The sequence below is a fragment of the Chiloscyllium plagiosum genome, unplaced genomic scaffold (genome assembly GCF_037043375.1).
Source record: "Chiloscyllium plagiosum isolate Xiang-an unplaced genomic scaffold, Cpla_swu_hap1 HiC_scaffold_4, whole genome shotgun sequence".
Taxonomy (NCBI): domain Eukaryota; kingdom Metazoa; phylum Chordata; class Chondrichthyes; order Orectolobiformes; family Hemiscylliidae; genus Chiloscyllium; species Chiloscyllium plagiosum.
The window spans coordinates 13,436,699-13,453,784 of NW_028270142.1; the positions used below are offsets into that span (position 1 = coordinate 13,436,699).

Here is a 17,086-nt window from a genome sequence, read left to right on the forward strand (position 1 = left end):
CTGATAGCATCTCAGAATGAGAGGGATTGGGGGGGGGTCTCCTAATAACTGAAAAAGATGCCGGTCCACAAGTTGTCAGGAGAATTTCATCTGCCCCAGTGTCATTTGCACAGAAAATGTAATGCATTCTTTCCACATTCTAGGCCCTATCTTCGATGTCAGAATCGAATGAATCAAGCTTCCCAAACAATGGCATGATACCAGAGATGTTTACCCTAACTCAAAGACAACTGTTGTGAGTGAATATCTTCAGGCTTTTCTCTCACCATTGAAATAACTCCACAGAGGCCAGTACCCCTTCACTAAGACACCCTTTATTGGTATGTGGAGAGTCCTTGACACTGATTCAGCTCGTAGAGCTGTAAGAGTCTGACAGTCTTATTCTTATCTGTCAGCCAGGGCTCCCTGATTGTAACAAATTAACAGCCCAAATCAGGGAACTCATATTCTATGAGGTTTGCCTGGTTGAGCTCATTACAATCACTACATAAATAAATTGTAGGAGGTTGAACAAACGACTGCCAGCAAGAAATCGGTCCCCACCAGCTAGCCAATTATTTTCCATGCTAATACATTACCCGCTACACTGTGAGCTTCTACTTGCAGCAGTAACCTTTGACAAAACCCATTTGCTTCACTACTGTCTTTTGGGGAAGGAAATCTGCCATCCTTGGCTGGTCTGGCCCACATGTGACTCCAGACCACAGCAATGTGGTTGACTATTAATTATGGGCAATTAGAAATGGGCAATTAGAAATGGGCAATAAATGCTGGCCGAGCCACCAATGCCCTCATCTATGAATAAATCAAAAAAAGTGGTATCATATCAAATACTTTCTGGAAATCTAAACACAACATATCCAGTGGTTCCCCTTTATCCACAGCAGATATTACTTCCTCAAAGTATTCCAATAAATTGGTTAAATATGATCTCACTTTCAATAAAAACACTGACTTTGCCTGAATATACTTAATATTCTAAGTATGCAGTGAGTAACACTTGGTGCTGTAGGAATAACAGCACCCCACTGTTTGGCAGCTCTTGGTGGCAAGACATGATCCTGAAAAGGGGTGGCAGTCTCACCGAATAATAACTAAAAGCTTGTCAGTCAAGAAATGAAAGCAGAGAGGGCCTTGCAATCAGACATGGTCTCAGCCCAGACATTTATGCTGGGGTGTGGAGAGCCCAACCACAACTCATTGTAAAATAATGCAACAAAACTAAACATCTATTAGTTGAATCCAATAAAAAAACCTGGCAATTATCACATTCATGGGACATGCTTTCTCAGCTTATGAAGAGTCAGAGAAAGATCAAGGTTATATTGGGCCACTGAAGAATGTTCAAAGACAATTTACAAAGGACTCAAAACATTCCAGAAATATTAAATGAGTATTTTGCAACTAACTTCACTTTTGAAGATGATGCACCATTGTTAGAACTTTAGAATAAAAAGGGGGCCATACTACCAGTGCTTCACCAGAGACTCTCTGATGATGTTACCGAGTATGGTGACAAAACATCTGAAAACGAACCTTCCCACTCAGTGAGCAAATTTACATCCATAACATTACAATGCTGCTTACTGTGAAACTGTTAAGAATACAATAGGCTAACTTATTATTTTATCATAAGGAACTTTAAAGTAGACAATGTAATCGATTTGGATGATATCCACCCAAGTTTCTTCAGGGTGACAGGACTGGTGATATGTGATAAACTTTTGCATATGATTATTAACTTGCTGGATTCTACGACTGCTCTCTTAGACTTGACTGAGGCTAAAATAGTTCCAACCTTGAAAAAAGACAAGATGATTCAATGATTGTAAGCTCGTTGACTCCACATTAGTAAAAGGAAAATATTTGAGGAGATCATTTGGATCCAATATAACTACTTGTGTTGATCAAAATAGTGATTTTAAAGAGTGACAAATTCTCAAGACCAGATGGTTTCCATTCCAGGATTTTAATGATTTTAGAACAATGTGAAAACATTGCAAATAGCCAAAAACAATTTTCCGAAGTCTTTTTGAGGTGCAAACTAATATTTTCAATTCAAAAACTAACCATGTCACTCGAAAAAGATAAGAGAAAAAGCAAAGGTATTAAAGAGTATTAATCTAATATCGCATAATCACAGAGTTACTGCAACGCAGAAGTAAGCCTTTCGGCTGACCATGCCTACACTGGCTCTTCAAATGAGCATCATTGCCCATGCCTGCCTTCTTCCATATCCTTGCACACTATTTCTACCCAAATAATGCTCTGTTGAAGGCCTCAAATTGAACTTGCCTCCAATGCATTTCCAGGCGATGCATACCATAACCAAACTATTTGCTGTGTCATAGTCTTAGAGATGTACAGCACAGAAATAGACCCTTTGGTCCAACTATTCCATGCCGACCAAACATCCTAAATTAATCTAGTCCCATTTGCCAGCACTTGGCCCATGCCCCTCTAAACCCTTCCTATTCATATACCCATCCAGATGCCTTTTAAATGCTGTAATTGTCCCAGCCTCCACCACTTCCTCTGGCAGCTCATTCCATACATGCACCATACTCTGTGCGAAAAAGTTGCCCTTAGGTCTCTTATATCTTTCTCCTCTCACCCTAAATCAATGCCCTCTCGTTCTGGACTCCCCATACCCAGGGAAAATACTTTGTCTATTTATCTTATCCATGCCCCTCATGATTTTATAAACCTCTATAAGGTCACCCCGCAGCCTCCGATGCTCCAGGGAAAACAGCCCTGGCTATTCAACCTCTCCCTATAGCCCAAATCCTCCAACCCTGGCAACATCCTTGTAAATCCTTTCTGAATCCTTTCAAGTTTCACAACATCCTTCCTATAGGAGGGAGACCAGATTTGCACATAATATTCCAAAAGTAGCCCAACCAATGTCCTGTACAGCCTCAACATGACCTCACAACTCCTATTCTCAATGTTCTGACCAATAAAGGAAAGCATACCAAATACCTTCTTCAATATCCTATCTACCTGTAACTCCACCTTCCAGGAACTATGAACCCGCATTCCAAGGTCTCTTTGTTCAGTAAAACTCTTCAGGACTTTACCATTAAGTGTATAAGTCCTGCCCTGATTTGCCTTTCCAAAATGCAGCACTTCACATTTATCTAAATCAAGCTCCATCTGCCACACCATTGGCCCATCTTATCAAGGTACCATTGTTCTCTGAGGTAACCTTCTTCGCTGTCCACTACACCTCCAATTTTGGTGTCATCTGCAAACGTACTAACTATACCTCTTATGCTCACATCCAAATCACTTATGTAAATGATGAAAAGTCGTGGACCCAGCATCGATCCTTGTGGCACTCCACTGGTCACAGGCCTCCAGTCTGAAAAACAACCCTTCACCACCACCCTCTGTCTTCTACCCTGGAGCCAGTTGTGTATCCAAATGGCTCTTTCCCACTGTATTCCATGAGGTCTGACCTTGCTAACCAGTCTAGCATGAGGAACCTTGTCAAACACCTTATTGAAATCCATACTGAATAACCTATTTCTCATATCACCCATGCTTCTATTGCACAGCACTTTAAATCTACGCCCTCGTGTTCTTGTTCCTTTTACAAGTGGGAACAGCTTCTCCTTATTAAATCCATCTCGCCCACTAATGATTTTGAAAACCTCTATCAAGTCTCTTCTCAGCCTCCTTCTCTCCTGGGAGAAAAGTCCCAAATTCACCAATCTATCCTCATAATTTCAGTTTCTGTTACCTGGAAGAATTCTTGTAAGTTGCTTCTGCACTCTCTCCAATGTATTCACTTCTTTCCTACGTGACTGCCACAACTGAGGTCTAACAAGTGTCTTATAGTAAGTTGAATATCACCTCAGATAGTTAATTTAGATACCAATTAATAGAGTAAAAGACACTGTATACTTTACTTACTGCTCTCTCCACCTATCCTGCAACCTTCAATGATCTGTGCACATACACATCTAGGTCTCTGTTCATTGATTTTTTTATGGGCCCAATTCTCTCCCTAGTTGCTCCTTTGCTATTAAAATACTTGTAGAATCTTTTTGGATTATCATTAACCTTATCTGCCAACACTATCTCATATCCCCCTTTTGCCCTCCTGATTTCCTTCTTAAGAACTGCCCTACACCCCTTATTCTCTTCAAGAGATTGACTTGATCCGAGTTGTCTATACCTAACATATGTCTCCTTATTCTTGACCAGAGCCTCAAAATCTCTATTCATCTATTGTTCCCTACTTTCATCAGCCTTATCATTCACTAACAGGAACATAATTCCTCTAAACTCTAGTCATTTCACTTTTGAAAGCCTCCCACTTGCCAGTTGCCCTTTTACCTGCAAACAGTCCATTCCAATCAACTTCTGAAAGTTCCCGTCTCATACTGACAAAATTTGCCTTACTCCAATTAAGAACTTTTAACTTTTATAAAATGGCTTATGTTTTCCATAACTATTTTAAAACTAATAAAATTATGATCACTGGTCCTAAAGTGCTCCCCCACTAACACTTCAGTCACTTGTTCTGCTTTATTTCCCAACAGAAGATAGAGTTTTGTTCCTTCTCTCCGAGCTATAGGTACATATAGATAAAGAAAATTTTCTTGAAAACATTTAACAAATTCCTCACCATCCAAGCCCTTAACACTACTGCAGTCCCAGTCAGTGTTTGGAAAGTTAAAATTCCCTACTATCACAACTTTACTATTCTTACATACATCTGAGATCTGTCTGCATATTTGCTCCTCAGTTTCCTGCTGACCACTGGGGAGCCTATTCCTGATGACGGGCTTTTGCCCGAAACGTCGATTTTATTGCTCCTCGGATGCTGCCTGAACTGCTGCGCTCTTCCAGCACCACTAATCCAGAATCTGGTTTCCAGCATCTGCAGTCATTGTTTTTACATAGCCTAAAGTACAATCCCATCAAGGCGATCATGCCCTTCTTATTACTGAGTTCCATCTTTATAGCTTCATTGGACGATCCCTCAGAAATACCCTCTCTAAGTACAGCGGTAATATTTTGTCTAATTAAAGACGCCACTCCCCCTCCTTTCTACCCTTCATATAGCTTCTAAACCTAGATTCCTAGAAGCATGACATTCCAACTGGAACTCTATCAACAAACACTTTTACTTGGATCCCATTTGCCACGCCCGAGAAAAAGAACAGGAAATAACACCACCCCAGGAAATGGCGTTATCACAGGAAAAGACATCAGGAAATTACATTACCAACTCAAGGAAACCCAAACATATAAATAGAAAGCGGACTATTCCACCAGTGCTTCATCCGGAGGCTCACTGATGATGTTATCTAGTATGGTGACGAAACGTCTGAAAACGTTTCCAGCTCAGCGAGCAAACCTACATCCAACATCTAAACCCCAGAACATTGAGCTGCCAGTCCTGTCTCTCCCTCAGACATGTTCCTGTAATAGTTATGATGTCTCAGTCCCATGTTCTCCTCTATGCCCTGAGTTCATCTGTCTTATCTATAAGACCCCTTGTGTTAAAACAAATGTAGCTTAATTCATCAAAGTTATTTCATTCTCTGACTTGCTCTTGCTTGCCTTTTCTACTTAATTTGTTATCTTTAACTTCAGAACCATTCTCACCTGTCTTTCTGTTCTCACTAATACTTAGGATCCCCCACCTGGCTTCCCTACTAGGTTAAAAGCTCTCAAATAGAAGTAGCAAATCTAGAACTAGCTAGGATATTGGCCTGTCCTCAGTTCATGTGAAACCCGATCCTTTTGAACAGGTTTCTTTTTCAACAGAGATCCCAATGATCCAAAAATCTGAATTGTTGCCCATTGCACCATAGAACATAGAACAGTCCAGGCCCTTCGGTCCTCGATGCTGTGCTGGCCTTTTATCCTACTCTAAGATCAGACTAACCTACATACCCTTCATTGTACTAACTTCCATGTGCCTATCCAAGACTCACTTAACTGTCCCTATCTACTCAGCCACCGATTTATGTACTCTATCTTCTCATTCTTACTTTCACTAGCATGTGGCACAGGGAGTAATCCAGAGATTATTACCTTTGAGGTTTTGCTTTTTAATCTCCTACCTAACTTCCTATATTCCCTCTGCAAAGCCTCAACCCTTTCCCTCATTATGTTGTTCTTACTAATGTGTGCGACAATTTCCGGTTTCGCACTCTCCTCTTTGACAATATGCTGCAACCACTCTGAGACATCCTTGGCCCTGACATCAGGGAGGCAACATTTCTTCCTGATTTCTCAATTAAAGCCACAGAATCTCCTGACAGGAAAGTCCCCTACATCAACTACTCTTTTTAACCTTGACAAACCCTGCTTAACGTAAGATTCCTTTTCAAAACATTTAATTAGGCTCATCAGGTCTTTTCTATATTTTACAATGCCATGCTGGCTTTCTCCCTGATCAGTTTAAAATTTTCAAGATGTCCAGTCACCTACACTCTATAATGTCCAGCCCATTGTAATTGAATGGCATGGTAAATGGTTTATGATAAAACTCTGGTTAGCCAAATCTATGTTCAATTACAAACTGGAAATTTTGACTCGTACTTTGGCAATGAAACATGTAATGTGTAATGCAAATAACCATCACCAATAGAAAATGGAAGTGGTACAGTTACACAGATCTTACAGAATAGAGAATTGCTCGCTACATTGATTTGTAAGAACATAAAGAGATTTTCACATACGCACCCAGTTCCTCTGAAACCTATCAAATGTACTCTTCATTTAAGGTGTGTGAAGGCTATAGAATTAATTATAATTTTCCTTATTGCTAGATGTAAACACCTACCTCAAAATTGACAGGCAAGTTGCGCTTCAAAGCAATCTCAAACACCAAGCTGATTTCAGACTTGTTGATATCGGTTTCCTCCTCTTCATTTGAAATTTCTTCACTCTTTGAAATATAAGAGAAGGAATTTTATTTTAGTTAGTTATCTTAGTTGTGGTCTGCAATGTAATATGATTTATATGTAGATGGTGTCCCTCAGTAGCCATTCAAAAACACAAATGTCTAATTTCAAATATATACTGCCAACACCATGTTCTACCTGACCAACATTTCCTTTGATACCTCCTTTGTCTTCACATTACCAGTTTATTTGCCCAAGGTCCAATACTGGATGAGCAGAAATTTCCTCAAATACTTAACACCTAAGCCATTATTTTTAGACCATACTAGAAACTCTGTTCCCTTGAATGAATGGTATGTTGTTTTGATTGCATTGAGTTTTTGGAGGGTTTTTCATCATGAGGCCTAGCAAGGTGCCTCATCCTTTTTTTTGTAACCAAACCCACCTCACTAACTACCTAACCTACCCCTATGGCATCCTTTTCCTCTGATTCTGTCTTTACCTTGCTGCATGCCCGGAATAACTTGCCATTTAAGCAATGGCTACAGAAGGAGCAGCATCCTGGACTGCTGACCACCCAGGCAAGCACTGTCATTCCACGACTGCTCTGCTGTATGACAGATTATCAATAGAACGATACCAGAAAAGGGGAAGATGGTGCACTGATTCGCTGACAGGGTCCTGAATTGCCCAGTGGCAGGGTAGTCCAGGGAAGGGGCATTCTTTTCTCAGAGAATCAGTAGGGGAGGGGAGGGGAGGTTCTCTTTCCAGAGGGCCAGAGGCGGTGGCCACAACACCAGCAGCCTGGACAGAGGTTGTTACTCAGGTCAGTCAGGTTTCCACAGTGCAAGGCCAGCAGTGTGGCAAAAAGATCAATTCTGCCAGGGTAGGTGCCATACAACTCTTACCGTTACCTCACATTCATTCTCTTCCTGCCAGTGCACCCAACTCCCGCCAAGGCTCATTATCTGTCACTCTCACTTATCCCATCAACATCTCTATTTGCTCTCATATACCCCCAGTCCATACACCATTCACCCTGTATGGACTCTGTAATGCTTACTCACTCGCATGGGTCACCTCACCATGTTTTGACTACCTGCACCAGCACGAACAGATGTGCCGTTGATTTCATCTTGTTCCAGAAAAAAAAGTCCACACTGGGGCAGAAAGAGCCTATACAGTTGGAGGGATGTCTGACATCCAGTTCCTTATCTGCTTTGAGTAAAGAATCCTGTCCCTTGCAAGAAAACACCCTGTGGGGATGCCTAGACATCTATGTTCCAGCAACTGTGTAAGTAACATTCTTTATTCCACTACAACTCTCACAGTAATCTAGGGTCAGTGTCATTCTTTGCAGCCCATTTCCAGCCATTGGCAGCTATACCTTCTCTTTCTTGGTTTTGCATTACCTGTAGGATGTCCAGCAGAGAAATGGCCTGCTCCCCCAGGACTACCTCCCTGACATATAGAATAGGCATTTAGGATGATTGCTCAAGAAAGATCACTGGACTCAAAATGTAACTCTGTTTTCTCCTAATAGATACTGCCAGACCTGCTGAATTTCTGCAGCAATTTCTGGTTTTATTTGTTTTAGATTTCCAGCATCACAGTTTTTTGTTTTAATTTAGTGTGAATGCCAGTGGACAATTAAAGAACTATCAAGAGGTGGAGCCACTAAGAACCTCTTCATTCTCAATGGTGGCACAACCAAGAATTTGTACATGAAAGACATGTTGAAGGGTTTGCAACTATCTTCAGCCAGAAATGTCAAGTGGATAACCCATCCAAACTTTCTCCTGAGATACACACAATTAAGCATATTAATGCCAATCAGATTTATTCCAAATGACATCATGATTCCACTGATCATACTTGATACACTAAAGAACAAAGCCCCCACCACATCTTGACTGTATTGTTGAAGACATCTACTCCAGAGTCAGCTGTTCCTTTGGTCAAAATGCTCCAGTACAGCTTTCATACTGGCACCTATCTAACAACATGTTTAGTTTAAGTTTGGATGGGTTCATTCAGCTCCAATCTTCATTCCAGCATTGAACCAATCAAGAATTAAATAGCTGAATTCCAGAGATGAGGTAAAATTAACGGCCCTTTACATCAAGCAGCATTTCATTTCATTGGGAATTTAGATGAGAAGGAATGGGGACACTCAACGGACTAATGATATACTCAGCACAAAGGAAGGTGGTTGTGTTTTTTGGAGATCAATCACTCCAGCCACAGAACCTTACTGTGTGAGATGGAGGGAGTGGCCTTGGTAAATCCATCTTCAGATACTTCAACAATTACCGACACTGCATTGTAAAGTCAGAATTGAAATGTTCACTGATATCTGCACAGTGTTCACACCCATTCACAAAACCTCAGACAATGAAGCAGTGCATGTCCACATGTACCAGGAACTGAGCACATTCAAGCTAGGGTTAATAAGTGGCCAGCAACATCTGCACTGCGCAATGATCAGGCAATAGCCATCCCCAACAAGGAATAACCTAAACATTTGCACAATTACAAGCTGACTCTCCTAATGAACAATTCACCTTCACATTCTTCCTTTTCAGATAATAATCCAATTCCCTCATTAATGCTTCGACTGAAACTGTCTCCACTACTCGCCCAGGCAGCACATTCTGATTTTAACCCAGTTGTTGCACAAAAGGTTTCTCATGTCTCCTCTGCTTCTTTTTTTAACTTATATTGAATCTGTGTCCTTTTGGTTTTGATTCTTCCAACAGTGGAAATAGCGTTTTTTCATGTCGCCTCTATTCCAAAACCCTATGACTATGTATAATTCTATCAAATCACCAATTAATCTTCTCTTCTCCAAGGGGAAAAGATCCCAATTTCTCACATAACTGAAGTTCCCCATCCCCAGAATCATTCTTCCCTCAAATGCTTTCACATTTTTCTTAAAGTGTGATGCACAGAACTGGGTGTGAAACTCAATTTGAAACCGAACTAGTGTTTTATACAACCTCCCTCCTCTATGCCTTATTAATAAAGTCTTGATCATGCATATTTCATTAAACACACTTTCAACCTAACCTGCCCATTATTAATGCACATAGACATTGTCATTGACAGTCAAAAAGTGTCTCTAATTTAAAGTTACTCATGATCAATGTCTTTATGTGGATGTTTGTACTTATATAGTCATAGAGATATATAGCACGGAAACAGAACCTTTGATCCAACTCATCCATGCTGACCAGATATCCTAATCTAATCAAGTCCCATTTGCCAGCACTTAGCCCATATTTAATCCATTTTAAGTAACCCAGTAGCAATTCTTTTGTATTTAAAAAGGAAAAAGGTTAGTGTATTTTTCATACCTTACCCTGGTGGTTACTAAAATAAAACGACATCTAACTCTCTCATTCACACTATCATGCACACACAGAATAAATAGAAATGAAGATATTCACATTAATTATAAAATAAAGTGAATCAAACTCAGCTGCTTTTGCAATGTAGACCTGTTGTTTCACAGTCTAGTTGTTTCACTGTCTGAAGTGAAAGCTTTAAAAGTGCAGAGAGTTTTCAGTAGTAGCAATGGTGCCTTCAGTAGTTTAGCTTCACAAGTAAAGCTGAAGATGAACAAGTTAAGGGTAACAGAAAGTCCTTGTTTCTTTTTCAATGGGCTACAGTAAGACATTTTAGCTACCCAAATGACTACAACAGACCAATTTTCTTTTGTTGATCTCCTCTTTCTCTCATGGAAACAGGCTGTGTAAACACTTCAACTCTCCCTCCCATTCCACCAAGGATATGCAGATCCTGGGCACCTTCCATCGCCAAATCCTAAACACCCGACGTCTGGAGGAAGAATGCCTCATCTTCTGCCTTGGAACATGCAACCGCACAGGAACAATGTGGATTTCACCAGTTTCCTCATTTCCCCTCTCTCCACATTATCCCAGTCCCAAGCCTCCAACTCGGCACCACCCTCTTGATCTGTCCATCGTCTTTCCCATCTATTCGCTCTAGCCTCCTCTCCAATCTATCACCAATCTATCATCTATCAGCCTCCACTACTTCCTCTGGCAGCTCATTCCATACACGTACTACCCTCTGTGTGAAAAAGTTGTCCCTTAGGTCTCTTTTATATTTTTCCCCTCTCACCCTAAACCTATGCCGTCTAGTTCTGGACACACCCACCCCAAGTAAAGACTTTGTCTATTTATCCTATCTATGCCTCAGCCTCCGACGCTCCAGGGAAAACAGCCCCAGCCTGTTCAGCCTCTCCCTATAGCTCAAATCCTCCAAACCTGGCAACATTGTTGTAAATCTTTTCTGAACCCTTTCAAGTTTCACAACATCTTTCCGATGGGAAGGAGACCAGAATTGCACGCACTATTCTAAAAGTGGCCTAATCAATGTCCTATACAGTCGCAACATGGCCTCCCAACTCTTGTACTCAATATTCTGACCAGTAAAGGAAAGCATACCAAACGCCTTCTTCACTATCCTATCTACCTGCGACTCCACTTTCAAGGAGCTATGAACCTGCACTCCAAGGTCTCTTTGTTCAGCAACACTCCCAAGGACCTTACCATTAACTGCATAAGTCCTGCTAAGATTTGCTTTCCCAAAATGCAGCACCTCGCACTTATCTGAATTAAACTCCATCTGCCACTTCTCCACCCATTGGCCCATCTGGTCAAGGTCCTGTTGTAATCTGAGGTAACCCTCTTCGCTGTCCACTACACCTTCAAATTTGGTGTCATCTGCAAACTTACTAACTGTACTCTAATGCTCGCATCCAAATCATTTATATAAATGACAAAAAGTAGAGGACCCAGCACCGATCCTTGTGGCACTCCAATGGTTACAGGCCTTCAGTCTGAAAAACAGCCCTCCACCACCACCCTCTGTCTTCTACCTTTGAGCCAGTTCTGTATCCAAATGGCTAGTTCTCCCTGTATTCTGTGAGATCTAACCTTGCTAATCAGTCTCCCATGGGGAACCTTATCGATCGCCTTACTAAAGTCCATATAGATCACATCTATCGCTCTTATTGCATTCTCAGCTATCTTCCACCCCGTCCACACCCCCCTCCCACAAGCCTCATTCCTGCTGAAGGGCTTATGCTTGAAATGTCAATTCTCCTGCTCCTCGGATGCTGCCTGACCTGCTGTGCTTTTCCAGCACCACACTCTCGCCTCTGATCTCCAGCATCTGCAGTCGTCACTTTCCCCTGCGTAGAAAATCTGTCTGATGTGTACAGTTTGCCATTGTTAGCTATATTTAGCAGGAAGCAAAGATACTCATGATTTCACATGGCCCAGACAAAATGCCAAGTCATCTTCCAAATAAGATATCATGATAATTTTTATTATTGTCTGAATCCTCCTCCCACCTTCTGTGGTGGATTTCCATACTTTAAAGATTTTTTCATCAATTAATGTCTTTTCTCCGGGAGAAACCTATCAAAGTCAATAATTTCTGTTTATACTTGTAAAAAACCCACTAAATTCCAATGTGCCTTTCACAACTGGGAATGTCCTTTTGTCTTCCTGGGAGATACAGTGATATGGTCTGACCTCATTAGATTCCATTTTTCAAAATGTAACCTTTAAAGAAGTTTTCAAAATTTATAACAGTTATGACAGACCATTACGTCAACACCCAGATCTCTCCACTGATAACCCCTTTAGAACTGTAGTCTTCTTACAGTTTTGTCTCTCTGTATCCGTGCACCTAAAACAAATCACTTCACACTTCTCTGAATGAAATTTCATCGGCCACTTGTTTGTCATTCCACCAAATTATCTCAGTTTCCTTTGAAGCTCTATCTTCCTAATGGTTCACAATGCTTTGCAGTTTCATATTATCTGCAAATTTTGAAATTAAGCCCTGCACATTAGGAAAAACACAAATCTCTACACCAATGACTACAAAGCTTCCTCCATTCCTTTTCCTTTGGTTCCATGAGTTATAACTTGACTGTCAACAGCATCAGTATTGATGAACATCTTTCATCAAGACCTTGGTGGTGACGCGGAATCAACCTATGTACGACAAAGTACTGTCCTTGTGGACAGTGGCAACAAAGTGTGCCATCTATGATGCATTACAATAACTTAAGTAGGTCCTTTAACAGCATCTTCCACATCCATGACATCTAACACCTAGAAGGACAAGGGGAGCAAAGGAAAACTAGCAAATTTTCCTCCAAGGCACATACCATCATAGCTTGGAAATATATTGTCATTCCTTCACTGTCGCTGAGTCAAATACTTGCAACTCCCTCCTTAATAGCATTGTGGGTGTACCTACACAACATGGACTACAGCAGTTCACCTAGAAGGCCACTCACTATCACCTTTCCAAAGCTATCGGAGAAAAGGAAAGGGATGGGGAAAGGGGGAAGAAAAAGGGAGAAGGACAAAGTATCCATGAATGCATTATTGGGGGAATCTAGAGGTACCGGTGTGGGAATGGGAAGAAAGGCCATTACAAGTGATTCTCTAGCTAAAGATAGCAGTAGATTTTCAAGGTTCAGTGTGAGGAACACTGCTGTTCTTGATGTACATCAATGATTTGCACTTGGAAGTGCAGGGCACAATTTCAGAATTTACAGATGTTACAAAACTTGGAAGTTAGTGTTACGACTCACTGGGATAGTGCATTGGAAATCTCCTGCTGATTACCACCTACTTGCACCCCCTCCTCAATTAGTACTCTTCCATATTGAACACCATGTCAAGAGAGCATTGAAAGTGGCAAGGCTGCAAAATCTATTCTGGGTGGGGGACTTCAATGACCATTACCAAGAGTAACACCACTACCGACAGAGCTGGTCAAGTCCTGAAGGATACAGCTGTTACTCTACAGGTGCTGAAGCAACAGTAGGGTGGCACAATGCCTCAGTGGTTAACACTACTGCTTTATAGCACCAGTGACCCAGATTCAATTCCACTCTCAGGCGACTGTTTATGTGGAATTTGCACATTCTCCTGTGTCTGTGTGGATTTCCTCCTGGTGTTCTGATTACCTCCCACAGTCCAAAGATGCGCAGGTTAGGTGGATTGTCCATGCTAAGTTGCCCATAGTGTCCAGGGATGTGTGGGCTGGGTGGATTAGCCAGGGGAAATGCATGGTTATAGTGTGGTTGAAGGGGTCTGGGTAGGCTACTCTTCAGAGGGTCAGTGTGGACTTGATGGACCAAATAGCCTGCTTCCACAGTGTAGGGATACTACAATTCTATACAAGAGATAACATCCTACTTAAGAGCAGAAGTAGGCCAATCAGCCCATCAAGTATTCAACAGATCATGGCTGATGTGATAATTGTCAACTCCACTTTCCTGCTTTATCACAACTGATTCCTTTGCTGCATAAAAATTTAACTACCTCAACCTTTCTTCATAAGACAATCCTTCCATTGCTGGTATCAGCCAAGTGAACTTTTCTGAACTGCCTCCAATGCCAATATTTCTTTCCTTAGGTAAGGGACCCAAAACTATTCACAGTGTTTCAGCTGTGGTCTCTCTAGAGGCTTGTATAGTTTTAGCAAAACCTCCCTACATTTACACTCTACCTCCCTTTAGAATAAAAAACAAATTTCCATTAGCCTTCCCAAAAAAGTAGAAGCTACTTTTTTGTGATTCATGCATAAGAATCCCAAATCTTTCTGCAATCCTTCTCCATTTAGATAATATTCAGCTCATCTATTGCTCCCGCCAAAGTGTACAACAGCGTATTTTCCCACATTACATTCTATATGCCAAGTTCTTGCCCTCTCACTCAAAGTGTCTATATCCATCTGTAAATAATTGTGGTCCCAGCACTGACCCCTGTGGCACTCCACTGGTTGACATCTTGAAAATGACCCCTTTCTCCAAACTCTCTTTCTTCAATTGCTTAGCCAATCTTCTCTCCGTAGTAATAAACAAACCACAATACCCTGAGCTCTTATTCAATAGCTTTATGTGTAGTGCCTTACCAAATACCTTTTAGAATTCAAATATATTTCATCAATTGATTCTTTTTTTTAATTTCTCCTGCTTGTTATCTTCATTATTATCAACTAATTATCTTAAGGTTGTCAGGCACGAATTTCCCCTTCATGAAGCCATGTTGACTCTGTTTGATTAAATATTGTGTATCACTAAATGCTCGGTTTTCAATCCTTTATAACAGGCTCTAACATTTTTCCAACGACGTTAATCTTAATGGTGTATATTTACCTATTTTTGCCTCTCTCCCTTTTTGAATAAAGGTGTTACATTGTCAGTTTTCTGGTCTCTGGGACTTTTACAGAATTTAAAGATTCTTGGAAAATTACTACCAGTACCTCCACCACCTCCATAGCTACAACCTTTAACATCAAAGAATGTAATCTATCAAGTCCAGGGAAATACTGGCATATAGCCACATTAGTTTACCTCATGATATTTGTATTTATTTCTTCACTACCTTTATAGCACTTGATATTTCTTAGTTTTGGAATGTTATTATTATCCTGTACCATGAAGACTGATGCAAAGTAATTAGATTCATAGTCATAATCATAGAGATGTGCAGCACGGAAACAGACTCTTCAGTCCAACCCATCCATGCCGACCTCATATCCTAAACAAATCTAGTCCCATTTGCCAGCATTTGGCCCATATCCCTCTAAACCCTTCCTATTCATAAATCCATTCAGATGCCTTTTAAATGTTGTAATTGTACTAGCCTCTACCACTACCTCTGGCAGCTCATTCCATACACACACCATCCTCTGCGCAAAAAAGTTGCCCCTTAGGTCCCTTTTATATCTTTCCCTTCTCACCCTAAACCTATGCCCTCTAGTTTTGGACTCCCCAGTCTTCAAACAGATCGAGCAACTGAAGACTGGGCATTCATGAGGTGCTGTGGACCATCTGCACCATCAAAAACAACCTATAAATCCATGGCTTAGCATATTGCACAGTCTACTATTACCAACAAATTAGGGGATAAACTCAGGTTCAATTAAGGATGTTGGAGGGCATGACAGGAGCAGCACTAGGCAATACCTAAAAATAAGGCATCATGAAGTTACAACACAGGATAACTTCTGTGCCAAACAGAATAGTCAACAAGAGACGGACAGGACTAAGTGAATGCACAACCAACACATTAGATCTAACCTCTGCAGTCCTGACATATCCAGTCATGAATGACAGTAGACAATTAAACAATAAGGTGGCTCTATAAATCCCCCTTGATTCCACCCATTCAGTCTGCTTCTATTGGCTAACTTCAAAACAAAACCTCAAGGCCTCACGAGATGCTTACTTCATTGGCTTTTGAGCAAAAGACTTTCCACCACTGTCTCAAAATGTCTTCATCAAAAACAAAAGACAAAATACAACTCTTAAAGCCATAGTATTGTCACAACATTGTGGTTACAAGAGCAGGGCTGAGGCTAGAAATCCTACAGGGACAATCTCACTTCCTACCTGTCTACCATCAATATGGCTGTGGTAAGCACTCCGCTTCTTCCTTTCCCGCCGTACCATCACGAAGGACTCAAAGCACTCCGCTTCTTCCTTTCCCGCCGTACCATCACGAAGGACTCAAAGCACTCCGCTTCTTCCTCTCCCGCCGTACCACCCAGTACCCTTCCACCGACACCCTCCTTCGACTGACCGAACTGGTCCTCACCCTGAACAACTTTTCTTTCCAATCCTCCCACTTTCTCCAAACAAAAGGAGTAGCCATGGGCACCCGCATGGGCCCCAGCTATGCCTGCCTCTTCGTAGGGTATGTGGAACAATCCATCTTCCGCAACTACACTGGCCCCACCCCCCATCTTTTCCTTCGCTACATTGATGACTGTATCGGCGCTACCTCGTGCTCCCACGAGGAGGTTGAACAGTTCATCCACTACACTAACACCTTCCACCCCGACCTCAAATTCACCTGGACAGTCTCGGACTCCTCCCTCCCCTTCCTAGACCTTTCTGTTTCTATCTCAGGCGACCGAATCAACACGGACATCTACTACAAACCTACCGACTCCCACAGCTACCTGGACTACACCTCCTCCCATCCTGCCCCCTGTAAAAACGCCATCCCATTCTCCCAATTCCTTCGTCTCCGCCGCATCTGGTCCCAGGAGGACCAGTTCAAAATACGTACAACACAGATGGCCTCCTTCTTCAAGGACCGCAATTTCCCCCCCGACGTGGTCGACGGTGCCCTCCACCGCATCTCCTCCAC

At 41.6% G+C, this 17,086-nt stretch overlaps 1 protein-coding gene across 5 annotated transcripts in view; it reads right to left on the bottom strand.

The window, feature by feature from the left end:
- stau2 (staufen double-stranded RNA binding protein 2) overlaps nucleotides 1–17,086 on the bottom strand; it is a 358,377-nt gene that overhangs the window by 218,133 nt on the left and 123,158 nt on the right. For all 5 annotated transcript variants that reach the window (XR_015756903.1, XR_015756902.1, XM_087985971.1 and 2 more), the window contains exon 7: nucleotides 6,809–6,913. Coding sequence is in view for 3 of the 5 variants with exons in the window: in XM_087985971.1 (XP_087842097.1) it covers nucleotides 6,809–6,913 (105 nt within the window). In the remaining 2 variants the exon portion in view is untranslated. The remainder of the gene's footprint in view (nucleotides 1–6,808; nucleotides 6,914–17,086) is intronic.